General features: G+C 41.6%; 1 protein-coding gene across 1 annotated transcript in view; it reads right to left on the bottom strand.

Moving 5' to 3' along the window:
* DHTKD1 (dehydrogenase E1 and transketolase domain containing 1) overlaps positions 1-18,113 on the bottom strand; it is a 51,800-nt gene that overhangs the window by 30,715 nt on the left and 2,972 nt on the right. Inside the window, exons 2-4 of the mRNA XM_007452575.1 lie at positions 6,067-6,222; positions 4,472-4,683; positions 3,512-3,706 (exon numbers count right to left, since the gene is read on the bottom strand). Of these exons, the coding sequence (XP_007452637.1) occupies positions 3,512-3,706; positions 4,472-4,683; positions 6,067-6,222 (563 nt within the window). The remainder of the gene's footprint in view (positions 1-3,511; positions 3,707-4,471; positions 4,684-6,066; positions 6,223-18,113) is intronic.

The raw sequence follows: 18,113 nt of genomic DNA, 5'->3' as shown, positions 1-18,113 counted from the left end.
AGTGTTTGAGAGTCTGCCTGCCGATGCAGGGGACACAGGTTCGTGCCCCAGTCCAGGAAGATCCCACATGCCACGGAGCAGCTGGGCCCATGAGCCATGGCCGCTGAGCCTGCGTGTCCGGAGCCTGTACTCCGCGACGGGAGAGGCCACAACAGTGAGAGGCCTGCGTACCGCAAAAAAAACAAAAAAACAAAAACAAACAGACAAAAACTATATTGCCCAATTCTCAAAGGACTTCTCTGCATACATTCTGTCACCTTATCTTCACAGTCTTCTATGACATAGATGTTACTACCCATTTTAAAAATGAACAAGCTAAAAAACCAAAAACAGAGTTGCTAGAGTTGCCATATGATCCATATATCCAGGGAAAACTCTAATTTGAAAAGGTACACGCACCCCAACGTTCATTGCAGCCCTATTTACAATAGCCAATATACAGAAGCAACCTAAGCGTCCACTGACAGATGAATGGATAAAGAACAAATGGTGTGCGCACACACACACACACACACACACACACACACACACACACACACACACACTGGAATATTACTCAGCCATAAAAAAGAACAAAATAATGCCATTTGCAGCAACATGGATGGACCTAGAGATTATCATACTAAGTGAAATAAGTCAGACAGAAAAAGACAAATATCATATGATATAACTTATGTGTGAAATCTAAAAAAATGATACAGGAATTCCCTGGCAGTCCAGTCATTAGGACACTGCTCTTTCACTGCCAAGGGCCCAGGTTCAGTCCCTGTGAACTAAGATCCTGCAAGCCATGCGGTGCGGCCAAAAAAAAAAAAAAAGAAAAGGAAAAAAATTATACAAATGAACTTACTTACAAAACAGAAACAGACTCACAGCCATAGAAAACAATCTTATGGTTACCAAAGGGGAAGGGGAGGGATAAATTAGGAGTTTGAAATTAAAAAAAAAAAAAACGAATGAGCAAGAGAAATGAACTAGATGGTTTAAAGGTCCTCGGCTACAAATCTGGGTCTCAAACCAAGGTATTTACCAAAAACAGCATGTTATTCTCTACTGGCCAAATGGTTTGAATGACCCAAAAGCTTCTCCAGTTCACAAAAGTTTCTTATTGCCCTATCTGCAAATAGGAGCATACACACTCACACAGTATAGGGATGGATGTGTTTCTCACAAAAATGATCATTGATAATCATTTCTGTAACTTTCAGTAATTGTTTTGTCTGGGATATTTTAGGAATGCAATTTTTGGTTTAAGAACTTCGCAGGGGAATTCCCTGGCAGTCCAGTGGTTAGGACTCTGCGCTTTCACTGCCGAGGGCGCAGATTCCATCCCTGGTCAGGGAACTAAGATCCTGAAAGCCGCAAGCTGCATGGAGCAGGCCAAAAAAAAAAAAAAGAGAGAGAGAGAATTTCTGCAGGTATCTAAGCACATGTCTCCATCTGTCCATTACTTTATTCTGTCGTATTCTACCTTTTCTAAGGTGTCTTTTCAAAGCTGGTTACCAGTCTCTTAGCATCAGAAACACTGAGGTATGAATAATAAAGGTAAAGCTTGGCCCCTAGACATAACATCACATATATTTTTTTCATTAAAAAAATTTTTTTAGAATTGAGGTATAGTTGATTTACAATATTATATAAATTTCAGGTGTACAATGTAGTGATTCAAAATTTTTAGAGATTATACTGTTTATAGTTATTATAAAATATTGGCTATATTCTCTGTGCTGTATAATATATCCTTGTAGCTTATTTATTTTTTACAAAGTAGTTTGTATCTCTCAATCCCCTACTGCTATACTGACCTTCCCCCCTTCCCTCTCCCCACTGGTACCCACTAGTTTGTTCTCTTAGTGAGTCTGTTTCTTTTTTGTTATAGTCATTAGTTTGTTTTATTTTTTAGATTCCACATATAAGTGACAACATACAGTATTTATCTTTGTGTGGCTTATTTCACTAAGCACAATACCCTGCAAGTCCATCCATGTTGTTTCAAATGGCAAATTTTCATTCTTTTTTATGGCTGAGTAGTATTCCATTGTGTGTGTGTGTGTGTGTGTGTGTGTGTGTGTGTGTGTGTGTGTCACATCTTCTTTATCCATTCATCTGTTAATGGACACTTAGGCTGCTTCTGTATCTTGGCTATTGTAAATAATACTGCTATGAACATTGAGGTGCATATATCTTTTCAAATTAGTGTTTTCATTTTCTTCAGATATATACCCAGGAATGGAATTTCTGGGTCATATGGTGGTTCTATTTCTAGTTTTTTGAGGAACCTCCATACTGTTTTCCACAGTGGCTGCACCAATTTACATTCCCACCAACAGCGTACTAGGGTTCCCATGTGTTTCTTCTAATATTCTCAAGGATAACACATCCTTCCATAGGCTCCATTAACTCCATCTAACTTTGAAAGGTCCTTTAACGTTTATAATTATTTTTAATCTCCTGGCCAAGAACAGTAATGAGGTTTATCCACGCCTAATGGCTACAACCTTTTCAGACAGGGTCCCTCTGATGCTCCCTGACATCGAATCTTCCATCCTGACCCTCAAGTCTTTCGAGACTTACAAAGCAGCTGAGTTGGACAGAACAGGAACACCAAGATCCAATAACCCATAAAACCATTCACTTAGAGGGGTCTCTTGAGATAACAATGTGTTACTAGTTTCATACAATCTATTAACTATAAACTGCAAATAAGTGGAAGGTAAAAATGACTTTTTTGTAAGGTAAAATTGTATCAAATTGTACAGATCTTTGTGTTTGTTTGAATGATTTTTATGAAATAGGGAAAGCATGCTTCGAAAAACAGAATTTATCTGTTTGCATCATCCGTAGGAAACAAACTAACTTTTAACTTCCCTGAGTGAAGAACCTCTGTAAGTTGATACAGAAAATCAACCTAAATGCCAGGTCCAGGGACTTCACTGGTGGCCCAGTGGTTGAGACTCCGTGCTTCCACAGCAGGGGACGCGGGTTCGATCCCTGGTTGGGGACCTAAGATCCCACATTCCACGTGGCACGGCCAAAAGAATAAACAAACAAAAGGAAAAAGAAGAGGGCCATCCAACAGCAACAGGTTCCATCAATTAACTAAGCTGAAGTAAGTCAGAAAGAGAAAAACAAATATTATATATTAACACATATATGTGGAATCTAGAAAAACAGTACAGATGAACCAGTTTGCAAGGCAGCAATAGAGACACAGATGTAGAGAATAAACGTATGGACACCAAGGGGGGAAAGTGGCAGCGGGCGGGGGGGAATGAATTGAGAGACTGGGATTAACATATATACGTTAATATGTATAAAATAGATAACTGATAAGAACCTGCTGTATACAAATAAACAAATAAAATAAAATTCAAATTAAAAAAAATTAAGCTGTCTCCTGGACAAATGGCTCATATGCTTAGTCGGTTTTCTAAAAGCAGTTATTACCATTGGTTTTATTCTTTTACAGTCAATTGTACATGAATAGTGGAAAACATAGAAAGTCTTTTACCTCTGGAGGGAACTGCAGAAGGCCTGTCAATAAGTTCAGCCTCCCTCTATGTGGCATCCCAATAATGACATCGGTTACCCCGCTGTAGGCCGCCATTTTCAGCAGCTCATAGAAAAAGCCCATCATGCTTTCAGCTCCTTCGCCTCCGTATCGCTTCACCGTGGCAAACTTGGTGGCCAAAAAGTGGTCAAGCTCCTATGGAACACCACGTCAGAGGCATCAGTTACAGGACAGCTAACTACTTGGGTCAAAGTCAAACACATTTAAGAAGACCCCACACTACTTCAAGCAGCTGCAACAGGGTTCCTTCACTACGCACCGCAGAGATGCACAGAAGTCACCCAGAGCCGGGCAGGAAAGCCCTGCCGAGGACACCAGACAGCAGCAGGGACGCAGAGCAAACAACCTGAGTGGTAGAAGAACTCACCCCAACAGGGATCCCCTCAGAATGCCGGGCCTTTCCCATGACTTGAGTCTTAGTACAGGGCTCTACAATAGCATTTCATCTGGGCTGCAAACTAGCCAACCACCCACATTACTGGGAACAGGTTTCTTGTCATCTTGATATGCCCGAGTCCTGATCACAGGCCCTGACAGACATTCAATCCCATTCATCTGTATTGAGAGTCTCTTCCACATACAGTTCCTTTTTTTCTATCACTTCAGGTAATAAAAAGAGAAATAAGATCTTAAGGATTTTGCAGGCTTCTATAGAGGGAATAGACAAATACATAAAACATATTGACTCTGAGAAGAACCAATAGTTCTGTTGTTTGGTGATCTACTTTCTTCTACTTAGAATAAAGTGGTATGTGTTACACTGCCCCTTGTGTTGAGGCCATGGGGTAAATGGGGCTACATTCAGAGAGTTCATGTCTTAACTCCCTCTCTTCAATATTTATATGTCTTTGTAGAAAATGAATCGACCTATTTCTTTGATATTAGCTGCTACTTTTATACCTGAGATTCTAGCATTAGTTTTGACAGATGTTTTCGCTCTTCTGTGGTAAATGCCTCCTTTTTCAGTTCCTCAAACCGCTTGGCAAACCATTCTTTCTCCTCCTGGCTCTGAAGTTGGGAGGTTTCAATAGAAATCTGCCCACAGTAGATCTGGTTGAGATAGGCTACCACTTCCTCGAGAGAGGCCTCCTCCTTCCCCATGTTCAGTAATCCTATGAAATGGAATCAAAGGGATCGTTTTAAAGAATAATCAACCATGTAACTAATTATAGAACATACCAAGATCCTTATTTGAATTCAGAGCATTTCATTCCAAGTAACTTGGGTTATCTAGATTTTTCTAAAGGCAAAACTAAAAATATGATCAAAGGCCATAAGGTACTAAAAGGAGAGGGAATAAAAATCTTCCTTCTCTCGAACAGAGCCATGATGCATTATGCCAAATTTTGATTCTATAGTCATTTCGAACTAAATTGTGAACCTACCTTTCAACTGCTTTATAGCCACAAATCATATGTACTATCTTTATCTGAGATATCTATCTACCAAAATGTTCAAGTCTTATTAATATCTATAAAGCAATGCCTATTATTGCACAGTTGGTCTTAATGTGAATTAATATTGATAGCAATGCAATATCCTAAGGTAAAAGGAAATCTCCCTGAATCTCAGCCAGAGAAAAGAAAGGTTTGTAGTACGTGATTGGCCCAGCACCAAATCAGTTATCAGTCATTTGCCTAAGCCTACAATATGAATTTAACAAACCAACATTTTCTTTATATCGTGTATGGTTTCTTACAATAAATGTTAGATCTTTGATACTGATTGAGCAAAGCTGTGATGATCATGGGAGTGCAGATATCTCTTTAAGATAGTAATTTCAATTCCTTTAGATTTATACCCAGACATGGAATTGCTGGATCATATGGTAGTTCTATTTTTAATTTTTTGAGGATCCTCCATACTGTTTTCCATACTGGCTGCACCAACTTGCATTCCTACCAACAGTGCACAAGAGTTCCCTTTTCTCTACATCCTCACCGACACTTGTATCTTTGGGTTTGTTTTTATTTTTAATTGAAGTATAGTTGATTTACAATGTTGTGTTAATTTCTGTTGTACAGCAAAGTGATTCAGTTATACATATATATACTTTTTTTTTCATTTTCTTTTCCATTATGGTTTATCACAGGATATTAAATATAGTTCCCTGTGCTTGACAGTAGGACCGTGTTGTTTATCCATCTTTGGGGTTTTTTTTGACAAAAGCCATTGTAACAGGTGTGAGGTAATAGCTCATTGTGGTTTTGATTTGCATTTCCCTGATGCTTAGTGATGCTGAGCACCTTTTCATGTACCCTCTGTCCTTGTACATATGATTTGAATACAGAGGAAACGGGCCCTATCAGAAGACCCTTCTAGAACCCCAACACTGCTCCTCCCAGACAGTGCTCGAATGTGCCCCTCACTGTCTCCTCACACCCGTGGAAGCCTCAGCTTCAGCAGGCATGTGGGTCCTTCAAGAACAGAGAAAGGAGCCCCACCTCACTGGCAGTTAACTGTCACGTGGATAGTCCATTGTTGATGGGCTTTACCTGCGGTATTAAAGGGTCCCTGCAGGGTCTGCACGACGGCTTGGATTTCAGGCACGTTCTCCTGCAGGGCTTGGCCAGTGAAGAGGGGGTTGATTTTGGCAGCTTTATGGCCATGCTCACAATACACCGTCACCAACCTGGCAAGGCCATGATCCACTAATTCAGGGGGAAAAAACAATAGAACAATATAGTTTAGGAAATGCCTACAAGCTGCAAAATCAGTTTTTCAAAGAAGCCTCTGTGGCCTTGGACAGTTTTAAACACACGGCTCCTAGCCACCACAGCTGCCAGTGGTTTTCAGGATTAAAGACTAACAGACTCCAGGAAAACACGCTTATTTCCTTAAATTTATCTCCTGAGAGCGAAAGTCACTGAAAAATACAGAAAGGAAACAGAACTATAAGTGCACATTTGTGAAACTAATTATGCACGAGGATAGATATTAAAAGGAAACACCCCAAATTGAAAATAACTGTTAAAATGCTGAGATTATGGATAATTATAGTCCTCTTAATTATTATTTGAGATTTTTTTATATCATACATTAGAAATACAGACAATTTGAACTACAAAATCAATGTTACATTTCCTTCCTTATTTTATTTCTTTTTTTAATAAATTTATTTAATTTATTTTTGGCTGCATCGGGTCTGCGTCGCTGTGTGCGGGCTTTCTCTAGTTGTGGCGAGCGGGGGCTACTCTTCGTTGGGGTGCGCGGGCTTCTCATTGTGGTGGCTTCTCTTGTTGCGGAGCACGGGCTCTAGGTGCGCGGGCTTCAGTAGTTGTGGCAGGTGGGCTCAGTAGTTGTGGTTCACGGGTTCTAAAGCGCAGGCTCAGTAGTTGTGGCGCACGGGCTTAGCTGCTCTGCGGCATGTGGGAACTTCCCGGACCAGGGCTAGAACCCGGGTCCCCTACGTTGGCAGGTGCATTCTTAACCACTGCACTACCAGGGAAGTCCCAGCCTTCCTTATTTCTTAAAGACCCCAGGTACATACACTCATAAAATCGTACAGTAGGAAATTATCTTGTTACTCACATAATGAAAAACTTTTTTAAATCCCATTTGTATAGCCTTAAATGAGTAATTCCCCAGTCTCTACTCAAGGGGGAATCATTATCTTTCAATGAATCCAATTCTATCTTAGATGATTTTATATTGAGCCAGAAGCTGCTTTTCTTCCCTTTCCCACAGGAAAGCCCTTCTAAAATTTGGAAGAAAATCCTTCAAGCCCACAATCGATTAACCTTCAGTTCATCAAGGTGGTCTTATACAAATCAAGCACAAATCTCTGAAGATGAGCAAATCCACTATGAAGGGCACACATTTTCTGAACATTACAAAAATTTGCATTTTTATTTTCAGAACCCAAAGAAAATTGTTAGCATATTTTGAAATACTTACTAACCATTTTATGAACATGTGTTGCCATACAATGATTTCAGAGCTACATGTTTATGTGCTGGGGTTTGTATTCAGGGTACTGCACAGTGTATCTCTTGTCACAGGCTTAGAGGAAAGAACTGAGGTGTGTTGAACATGCATTCAATATTCATACGAATATGGAGGACGTGTTGGCACAAATCCGGCAGTTAAGAGGATCCACACTATGTCTAATAAACTCATCAAACAATCCCAGTAAATGAACTGATTTCAAGCTGGAGGAGTCATATATAATTTTGCTATAGTCTCTATTCTGGTTATGAAGTAGGACACCTTCATATTTCTGGCTAAAATACAGACAGATATATCTGTCTAAAGCATTGTCCCTGTTGGCCACTCCTTAAAAACAGTTGCTTCCCTGGGCTCTCTGGCATTGCAAGATCCTGGGTTTCCTCCTAACTCGCTGGCTACTCAACCTCAATCGCTTTTGCTGGGCGAGAAGGGGGTTAGGGGATCCTCCTCTTTGTCCACCTCTAAAATACTGGTCCTCCCCGGGTCTGCCCAGGGTCTTCTTCTCAATCTACTTTCTCTCTAGGTGATCTCATCCACGACTTCCAATAGCATCTGCAAAACTACATCCTTAGTGGGGTAAGTCCAATGGTAAATATATAGGGTTATCATCACCATTCTCACCACAATCTACTAGCCCTCTTTTTTTTAATGCTTTATTTTTATTTTTTTAAACTTTTGGCCATGCCACGCAGCACGTGGGATCTTAGTTCCCTGACCAGGGATTGAACCTACGCACCCTGCATTGGAAGCGCGGAGTCTTAACCACTGGACCACCAGGGAAGTCTTCTACTAGCTCTCTTTTGAAAACATTCCCTTTAGTGAACCACATCAGCTCAGGGATCACTGCTTCAATTTCTAACTGAAATTTCTAACTGAAAAGCCAAGTTTTCAATGATACTCTAGAACACTGACTGGGGAGTTGGCACAAAAGGATGCTGCTCACCGCAAAGAACATGTGGCACCTACTATTCTGAAAGAGCCAGAGAGAGAGGAATATTCCCCTCCCACCTTGGGGCACATCCTCCATCCATCCTGACCATCTATTTTCTCTCAGACCCTCATTTCACTGCTCTGGTATCTTCCACCAGACCCAGTCCCATATCTCTTCCCTCTCTGTCTCCCAGATCCTTCCATTATGACCTCTGGAATTCTGTTCCATGCTTAACAGGTCTCCCTACCTTCTTCACCTCTTCCCTAAACAATTGCTTATACTCCTGTCGTCACGGGAATCTGCTTTCCCCTGAGGACACCGGTGGAAGGTGAAGTTACTCATCACCCACACACACATCCCTTCAGTAGTGAAGGTGGAGTCAATGCCTCCTCATTCCTCACTGACATTCCCCTGTAGTTAGTCCTCTAACTCTCTACAAACCCCCAGTCCTCTTAGGGACATGCCACAGTGTTGATAACTAATCCCCACTGGCCAAAAGTCATCACAAGATAATGCTGTAGGAGAATGCTTACTGGAAAAGCATCAGTTTGTTTAGATGAAAAAAGACTAAAAGACACTATATATAGCATAAGCCTGATTTTTGTTAAAATGTGTGTATAATATATATTTCATTATATAGTATATCTAGCATATTAGTATCTATATACTTCAAATATGTCTCTGCATTTGCATGCATATATTCCACATATATAAAGAAAATAGACCAAAAACTTAGTGATGATCCTATGTCAAAATTCCTAATTTGGGGGCTTCCCTGGTGGTGCAGTGGTTGAGAGTCCACCTGCTGATGCAGGGGACACGGGTTCATGCCCCGGTCCAGGAGGATCCCACAGCAGTGAGAGGCCTGCGTACTGCGAAAAAAACAACAACAAACAAACAAACAAAATTCTTAATTTTGGGACTTCCCTGGTGGCACAGTGGTTAAGACTCCGCCTGCCAATGCAGGGCACATGGGTTCAAGCCCTGGTCCGGGAAGATCCCACATGCTGCAGAGCAACTAAGCCCGTGCGCCACAACTACTGAGCCTGTGCTCTAGCCCTCGAGCCACAACTACTGAAGCCCTTGAGCCTACAGCCCATACTCTGCAGCAAGAGAAGCCACCGCAATGAGAAGCCCGTGCACCACAACAAAGAGTAGCCCCGGCTCGCCGCAGCTAGAGAGAAAGCCCCCGCACAGCAATGCAGACCCAACACAGCCAAAAAAAAAATAAAAATTTTTCTTGCTTACCATAGTTTCTAAGTTTTCTGTAATGAACATGTCCAGTAGAGCTCTTTATTTATTTATTTATTTTGGCCACACCATGAGGCTTATGGGATCTTAGTTCCCCCGACCAGGAATCAAACCCAGGCCCAAGGCAGTGAAAGCACCGAGTCCTAATCTCTGGACCTCCAGGAAATTCCCAGAGCTCTTTAAATTGTATCCATTTAACTGACTTAAATACACCCTGAAAGCTTCTGATGATCAGATTCTCTCCACTGCCCTCATCAGCTGACTATATGCTTGTAAGAGTAAATTATATTTGTTCCTAAGGCTGTTGCTATGGGGGAAAGTAAACATTAGGGGAGAAAGTATAAAAATGTAGGAGATTCTGCATTCAGATTGCTTTCATAAGTGCTCTTCACTTTAAAGATTTGCACATACAAAACCAAAAATAAACATATTTGAGTTAAAGTACGTAAAGCATCTCTCATTTCGTTATGATAATCCTTGATTTAATGATTTTTTGTTAAATTAACTGACCAAGTTTCAGTGTCACATGCATTGGATAAAATTGCTTCAGCTGGATTACTTTGGTAGCAAATAATGAAATTAAAAGATTTAAAGGGATGCGATCACAGCAATAGAATACATATCTTCTTCACAAAAAAACTCCCTGTTACTGTATAAATCAAAGGATTACTGTAAGAGAAAAATGAATCCCTTCACCTGAGGCATAATACTGACCAAATGACTCAGTGCTCACGATATCTGTGAAAGTTCAGAGGAACTTAATTGGATGTTTAAATTCCTAAGAAGCCAGAGAGAATAGGGCAAACGACAGTAGCAGATATATACGCTTTTCTTCCAAATAAAATGGAAAATACTGGAGGCGTGCTTCTGGCTCAGGAGGATGGCACATAGTAGATGCTCAAGAGATATTTGTTATTACTTGAATGAATGAAGTCCTGAAATTCACTGTATTGTAATGGCATCACAGAACCCTCCCGATCAAAGGTTTCCAGAGCCCTCAAACATGCTGTACGAGGGCTGCAGTGGATCCCTCCTGATCACTTTGGGTCCTTCTCTTCTGAGAACTGTACCCTCCCATCCCAGAGGGTGGGTTCCAGGGCCATGTCTCTATTGCTCCACTTTGCCTCCCAAAGAGTCAATGGATTCCAAAGACACCTGAGTCAAGGTGGGTCAGATTCAATCTTCCCAGAATTTGAGACTTGGAATTAAGAGATATGAGAAGAGTGAGCATGAGACTGCTATCCTTAGAAAAGCCTGCTTGCAAGGTTTATGCTCTTGGTTGCTGCCTGGGAACTTGAATTTCAGGAATGGCCTCACCTTTCCCTAACTGATAAGAGTGATCCACTGTGCCTCAACTGTTTGGGAGAACAAGGTAGTTTAGGCTGAACACCTGCTTTCCTTCTGGGAGTCTGGGATTTTGGCACATGCAGAGGGTGCTTATACAAATCTCTCCCAATAAAAACCCTGGGTGCTGAGTCTCTAATAGGATTCCCTGCGCAGGAACATTGCACACATGTTGCTGTGTTTCTTGAAGAGGAGTGCATTCCGTGTGACGCCTCATGGGAGAACGCAAAAGGAAGCCTGCACAAAGGTACTCCAGACTCTTCCTGTGCCTTTTCCATTATGGTCCAGCTGTGCATCCTTATCACATCACTGCAATAAACCTTAGTCATGAGTACAACTATAGACTGAGTGCCATGAGTCCCTTCTGGAGAATCTCTAAATGTGAGGTGGTCTTGAGAACCCCCAACACACATTATGGGTGACACAGGAGCTAAGTACCTTAACAGCTGTGCCTTATCAGGCCACACACAGCCTCTGCCAATATTCCCAGAGTTAGCTTTGGTTCATTCCCTTCTTGATTACTTGAAACGTTTTTCAGCTCTAGAAGATACCCTTGTACCCTTCAAATAAAGTCTTCTCTTTGCTTAAGATAGCCAGAGTTGGTTTCTGCTGCTTGTGACCAAAAGAACCTTAGCTAAAACAAGAGTAAAAAAACATTATGAGGGACTTCCCTGGCGGTCCAGTGGTTAAGACTCTGTGCTTACAGTGCAGGGGGTGCGGGTTCAATCCCTGGTCAGGGAACTAAGATCCCACATGCCATGCAGCCAAAACAAACAAACAAATAAAAAACATTATGATAGGGATATCTACATCACTTTATTCTCTGCTGTAAGCAAACACGGTGGGGGCACTGGATAGTGTTGAATAGTATTTTATTTTCAGAAAGAAATGTGTTCATATTAACCAGCATAAAGTACACTGACAGATAACCTAAACTAAACTTAGTACTTCAACTGGAAGTCAATATAGTTCTCTTTCATCATCTGGTCATAAACAGCCTCCCCCCAGAATATCTAGATCCAATCCACAGTCTCTTTGCATTCAAGTCAGCATATGCTTAGAGCAAGTGGGAACATCGGCTAAGTATAAAAATACTGAAGACTCCAAGAAAGAGAACTCCATAATTGGAGTCCCATAGGCCCTATTTTATTTATTTATTTTTGGCCGCACCGTGCGGCGTGTGGGATCTTAGTTCCCTGACCAGGGATCGAAACCACGTCCCTTTCAATGGAGGTGTGGAGTCTTAACTACTGGACCGCCAGGGATGTCCCCTCTTAGGCCCTATTAAAATGAGACGGGGACTTCCCTGGTGGCACAGTGGTTAAGAATCCGCCTGCCAATGCAGGGGACACGGGTTCGATCCCTGGTCCTGGAAGATCCCACATGCTGAGGAACAACTAAGCCTGTGCTCCCCAATTACTGTGCTCTAGAGCCCTCGAGCCACAACTACTGAGCCTGCACACCACAGCTACTGAAGCCCGCGTGCCCTAGAGCCGGTGCTCCGCAACAAGAGAAACCACTGCAATGAGAAGCCCGCACGCCACAACTAGAGAAAGCCTGTGCACAGCAATGAAGACCCAACGCAGCCAAATACATAAATAAATAAATAAACAACAGAAATTTATAGAAAAAAAGAAATGAGACAGCTGCCACCAGCTTCAATTTAGGAACTTCATAGATAACCATATCAAAAGGCAAGACTTGGTACCAGAATACTATTATTATGAATTCTGTACCACAAACTCATACCTAGGCCGTGCAGCTGAGTTCATTTTACATCCTATCTTCTCTTCCCATCTCAAACATGATATCTTCATAAGCTAAATTTATTTTGCCAGATAGTTCTTTCTTGCAAAAAACCAAACTTTAAATAGAAACCTTGTCCTGGTCCTCTCCTTTTTTTTTGAGATTCCTTTCTTAAATCATTGCCAAAATAGGTAAGCAACAGTCACAGATTGATAATAAATGATAGTGACCATTTATTGAGTACTAACTTGTGCTACACATTGTGTTGGATTTTTCACATACGTCATTGTATCTAAATCTGTAACAGCCCTGAAATAGGCACCCTTATCTACAGAAGAGTTAACTGAGGCCCAAACACGTTAAGTGACTTGCAGAAGGTGACACTGGTAATGAAGAAGCTGGAATTTGAACTATTTGTACTCAGGTGTGTGCTTGATTTTAATCCAGTGTTTTACCCACTATACCATAACAAAAATTGAAAAGGAAAGTCCAGGGCCTACAGTAAACAGGATGAGATAACTAGAAGTCATTGAAACATTTAAAATATCATCTAAATATTTTTGAAAATCTCTAATGCCATAAGATTTTCCCCAACTGTTTTTCCTATACCTCCAGTAAAGGCTCCTATTATTTCTTTGCTGTTCTTTTTTTTTTTTTGTCCGCGTCACGCTGCTTGTGAGATTTAGTTCCCCGACCCGGGACAAAACCCAGGCCCCAGCAGTGAAAGTGCCGAGTCCTAACAACTGGACTGCCAGGGAATTCCCAAGGCTCCTATTATTTCTAATATGCAACATACCTGCAACCTCACTTCAACTACTAAAGCTGATCACCAAGATCAGTAACCACTAAACACTGTTTGGAATCTTACAGCTCCCATCTCTTAATGGTCTCTAAATTCTGCCATTTTTTAGTAACCCAAATCCTTCATAATGAAATTTATGCCTATGAATCACTGGTCCTAAGCTGCTGCACTTCTATATACTAACAACGAAGTATCAGAGAGAGCAATTAAGGAAACAACCCCATTTAGTGTCATACCAAAAAGAATGAAATACCTAGGAATAAATCTACCTAAGGAGGTAAAAGACATATACTCGGAAAAGTATAAGACACCGATGAAAGAAATGGAAGATGACACAAATGGATGGAAAGATATCCCATGGCCTTGGACTGGAAGAATTAATATTGTTAAAATGACCATACTTTCCAAGACAATCTACAGATTCAGTGCAATTCCTACCAAAATACCAATGGCTTTTTTCACAGAACTAGAACAAATAATTCTAAAATGTATATGGAAACTCACCTCCGTTTTAAATTAGGGTTGTTCATAAATAAATTCAAGTTTACTTGGAAGTTGAGATATACAGAGGTTAAAGTACAAGCTGTTTTACTAAGAGCCAGCTACAAAGGACACTCATCACAGGTCAAATTTTAACTAGTGAAACCGCTGCCATCCAAAAAGGTTACTACAAGCAAATCCAATATCTCTTCAAAGCCTTACTGCAGTGAAAATCTTAGTAAATGAAGTAGTCATCCTATGCAGGCATTGATATTTGGCCAAGATAAACATATTAAGAAAGAAGGCTGATGAAGGTCAAAGAGGAGGAGGGAGGCACCATAACTTTGACCATACCTCCTCCCATGTCACCTTGGATGTGGGAGGATGCCTTGTGTCCATTTTCAGTAGGGTTTGTCCTTTGATTCATTTTGCCAACACCAAAAGTTAATGTACATGATCCATCCCACTAACTCAGTCATTCCTCTCAACAAAGATGGTACCTTTTAGGACAACTGGTAGGCATTATGAAAAAGACTAAAGCTGGGACTTAGCTGGCAGTCCAGTGCTTCAGACTCTGTGCTCCCAATGCAGGGGGCATGGGTTTGATCCTTGGTCGGGGAACTAAGATCCTGCATGCTGCACAGCGAGGCCGAAAAAAAGAAAGACTAAAGCCAATTAAACTGTGTCCCTGGCCTCATCAGCCTCCTATAATTAATAGAACAGACCATAAGCACAGAGCTAAACAGAATTTAAGGAAAAACCCAATGAATCTTAATTGTCTTCATCAGCAAAAAAAGTTATTCCTTCTTCTAGAACATGGTAATACAGTATATTACCCTATATATAAAGTGTTTCTTTTCTTAGTTCTTGGTGTTACGGTTATATGTGCAAAATTCAAATGTACTAAATGTCACAAAGAAATTGCATACACAGAACCCTATTTCCACTTCTTAGTAGGAATCAATCATTTAATAAGTATTTAGCTAAGTGTAGAGCTGAAAGGAATATAAGACAAGGTCTTTACTAGACAGGATCTTACAATGTAAATGAGAAGATGATCCCCGCACAAAACTGCACACAATTAGAAAAAGTTTAATACAGTCCAAGGGGTGGGCCCCATACTGAGAGTTAAGGGAATTCAGATTAGGATAGCCTGGAGTTGTCTGGAAAGATGTCACGGAGAACTTGGGAATGGAGCTGGACTGTGGAGAGTAAGAAGTGGAAAGACACAAAGTGAAGAAGAGATTTGGAAAGTGGGGGAATTTCTGTTGCAAAGAGGTAAGAAAGAATTAGAAGAGGTCAAGAAACATGAAGGGCATTGAGTCGCAACCGAAAGAACCTAAATTTTATTTTGAGAGGCAAAGTAGAGCCTTTGGAGACCCGAGTGAGAAAGTGACTCAGTTAAACCAATGTTATAGAAAGACGGGACTAAGCTGGAAGGGAACTAGGCTATAAATTATAATATCAGCTAGGCTAGCAGTTTTACCTCTTTGAAGTCACGGATCTCTTTGAGAATGTGATGAAAGCTACGGGCCCTCGGCCTACAAACAGACACATACACAGAGTTGTGCAAAGTACACAGACCCCCTGAAACCTTCTCATAGGGATCCATGGACCCAGGTTAAGAACCCTTGAATTCAACTTTTTTTTTTTGGTAGCAGGCCAGAATTAAACACCTAGACTAGGATCCTAGTTAGTGAAAATATGAAGAAAGCAAGGCTTTGAGAAATAGAGTGCTCAAAATGTTACAGGAAGTACCAGGTGAAAAAGTTGCTTGCCCCAGATTTTTAAAGTACATCTGTAGCAGAGACTATTATAACTCCCAACATCCATTTTCCCTTCTCTTTTATGGTAACAGATAGTTGAGTATATGACCACCCAGAATAAGGATACCCTTTCCAGCCTCCCCTGCAGCCAGGGTGGCCATATGACTATGTTCTGGCCAATGAGAGGATAGTAGAAGTGATGTTTCAACTTCTGGGTCTTACCCTTAAAGGGATGGTGTTCTCTTCCCCTTCCCCTTTTCCTCCCTCTTGCTGGCCAGTATGTGGCTATAGTGGTGAGCTATCCTCGACCAGAGTTGAAAGCAACACCCACAGGGTGGCAAAGAAACAACATAGAAGAAACTTGAACCCATACAGCTTTGCAGAGCAGAGCTGTCATACCAGCTCAGACTTCTACTTACTTTATTCAACCCACTGTTATTCCAGGTCTCTGGCACATCCCCTGAACACATCCTATCCAATATTGAATTTGCTACCGGAGGTGGGTTGTTGCCATAACAGAACCTAAAATGTATATGACGCTGGCTTAGCAGTCAGGTGGTGGGTACCGAGGACCCAGGTATTTCAGACTAGAAAGCTGAAGCAGTGTTATGTTATCTGACAAAACATTTGGTAAAACTGTCACTTGCGATATCTTGAAAGGCAGGCTGCATGCCCATGGAGCCTGTAGCACAGTAGTCTGTGTTCATCGTTTCTTGTCACTTTTAGGAAAGCCCCAGAAGAAAGGTGAGGTCAAGGAGGAGATAGTTCATCATTAAGAAGAGATGGAAGGGGGGCTTCCATCTGTGGCGCAGTGGTTGAGAGTCCGCCTGCCGATGCAGGGGACACGGGTTCGTACCCTGGTCTGGGAGGATCCCACATGCCGCGGAGCGGCTGGGCCCGTGAGCCATGGCCGCTGAGACTGCGCATCCGGAGTCTGTGCTCCACAGCCGGAAAGGCCACAACAGTGAGAGGCCCGTGTACCGCAAAAAAAAAATAAATAAAATAAGAAGAGATGGAGGGAAATTCACCCCACTACTGGGAGGTTTTCTCCATCTGTGGCCTCAGTACCTAGAGGGCAGACCCAGCCAAGGTTGGAAGAGTAGAAGCAATTAGTTAAGGTAGTTCTGAAGAGGCTGTCTTAGCCGGATATAGGAGAAAAGATGAAACCCCTTTTTAAGTACTTTCTAGTAAGTGTTATCTGTTAGACGATGAAAGCCAGCTGAGCCTTCAATATCACACAAAGGGTTTTGCCTTCCCACTATAGCATATTAGTTGAGATGGTCTCAAAATAAACACCATTAAATTTAGGGAGTCGAGTGGGTAGAAGCAGTAAATAAAAGACCAGGGTTTTCAGGCTTAAAAACTAGGCCCAGATGAGCTCTTTGACTGTGGGCAACTTGCTCATGGAATGACTAGAAGCAAAAAGCCAAAAAGCAAAAAGCAAAAAGACTGCAGTCCTAGGAATTTTATTTAAGAAACTGAACTGCCGGGTTTCCCTGGTGGCACAGTGGTTAAGAATCCGCCTGCCAACGCAGGGGACACGGGTTCGAGCCCAGGTCCAGGAAGATCCCACATGCAGTGGAGCAACTAAGCCCGTGCGCCACAACTACTGAGCCTGCACTCTAGAGCCCGTGAGCCACAACTACCGAAGCCCGTGCACCTAGAGCCCATGCTCCACAACAAGAGAAGCCACCACAATGAGAAGACCACGTACCACAAAGAAGAGTAGCCCCCGCTCACCGCAACTAGAGAAAGTCCGCGCGCAGCAATGAAGACCCAATGCAACCAAAAATAAATAAATAAAATAAATAAATTTTAAAAAAACCTGAACTGCCAAAGAAATCCCAACTCCAAATCTCAAAAATGGTACAAATGAGCTTACTTACAAAACAGAAATAGAGTCACAGATGTAGAAAACAAACCTAGGGTTACCAAGGGGGAAATGGGGCGGGGGAGGATAAATTGGGAGATTGGGATTGACATATATACACTACTATATATAAAATAGATAACTAATAAGAACCTGCTGTACAGCACAGGGAACTCTACTCAATACTCTGTAGTGACCTATATGGGAAAAGAATCTAAAAAAAAGTGGATATATGTGTTTATATAACTGATTCACTTTGCTGTACAGCAGAAAGTAATACAACATTGTAAATCAACACACTCCAATGAAAACTATTAAAAAAAAAAAATAGGGCTTCCCTGGTGGCGCAGCGGTTGAGAGTCCGCCTGCCGATGCAGGGGACACGGGTTCGTGCCCTGATCCGG

Source organism: Lipotes vexillifer, unplaced genomic scaffold, assembly GCF_000442215.2.
Source record: "Lipotes vexillifer unplaced genomic scaffold, Lipotes_vexillifer_v1.1 scaffold628, whole genome shotgun sequence".
Lineage (NCBI taxonomy): Eukaryota > Metazoa > Chordata > Mammalia > Artiodactyla > Lipotidae > Lipotes > Lipotes vexillifer.
Note: the sequence above shows the minus strand (reverse complement) of the source record. Positions and strands in the feature narration are given on the sequence as shown.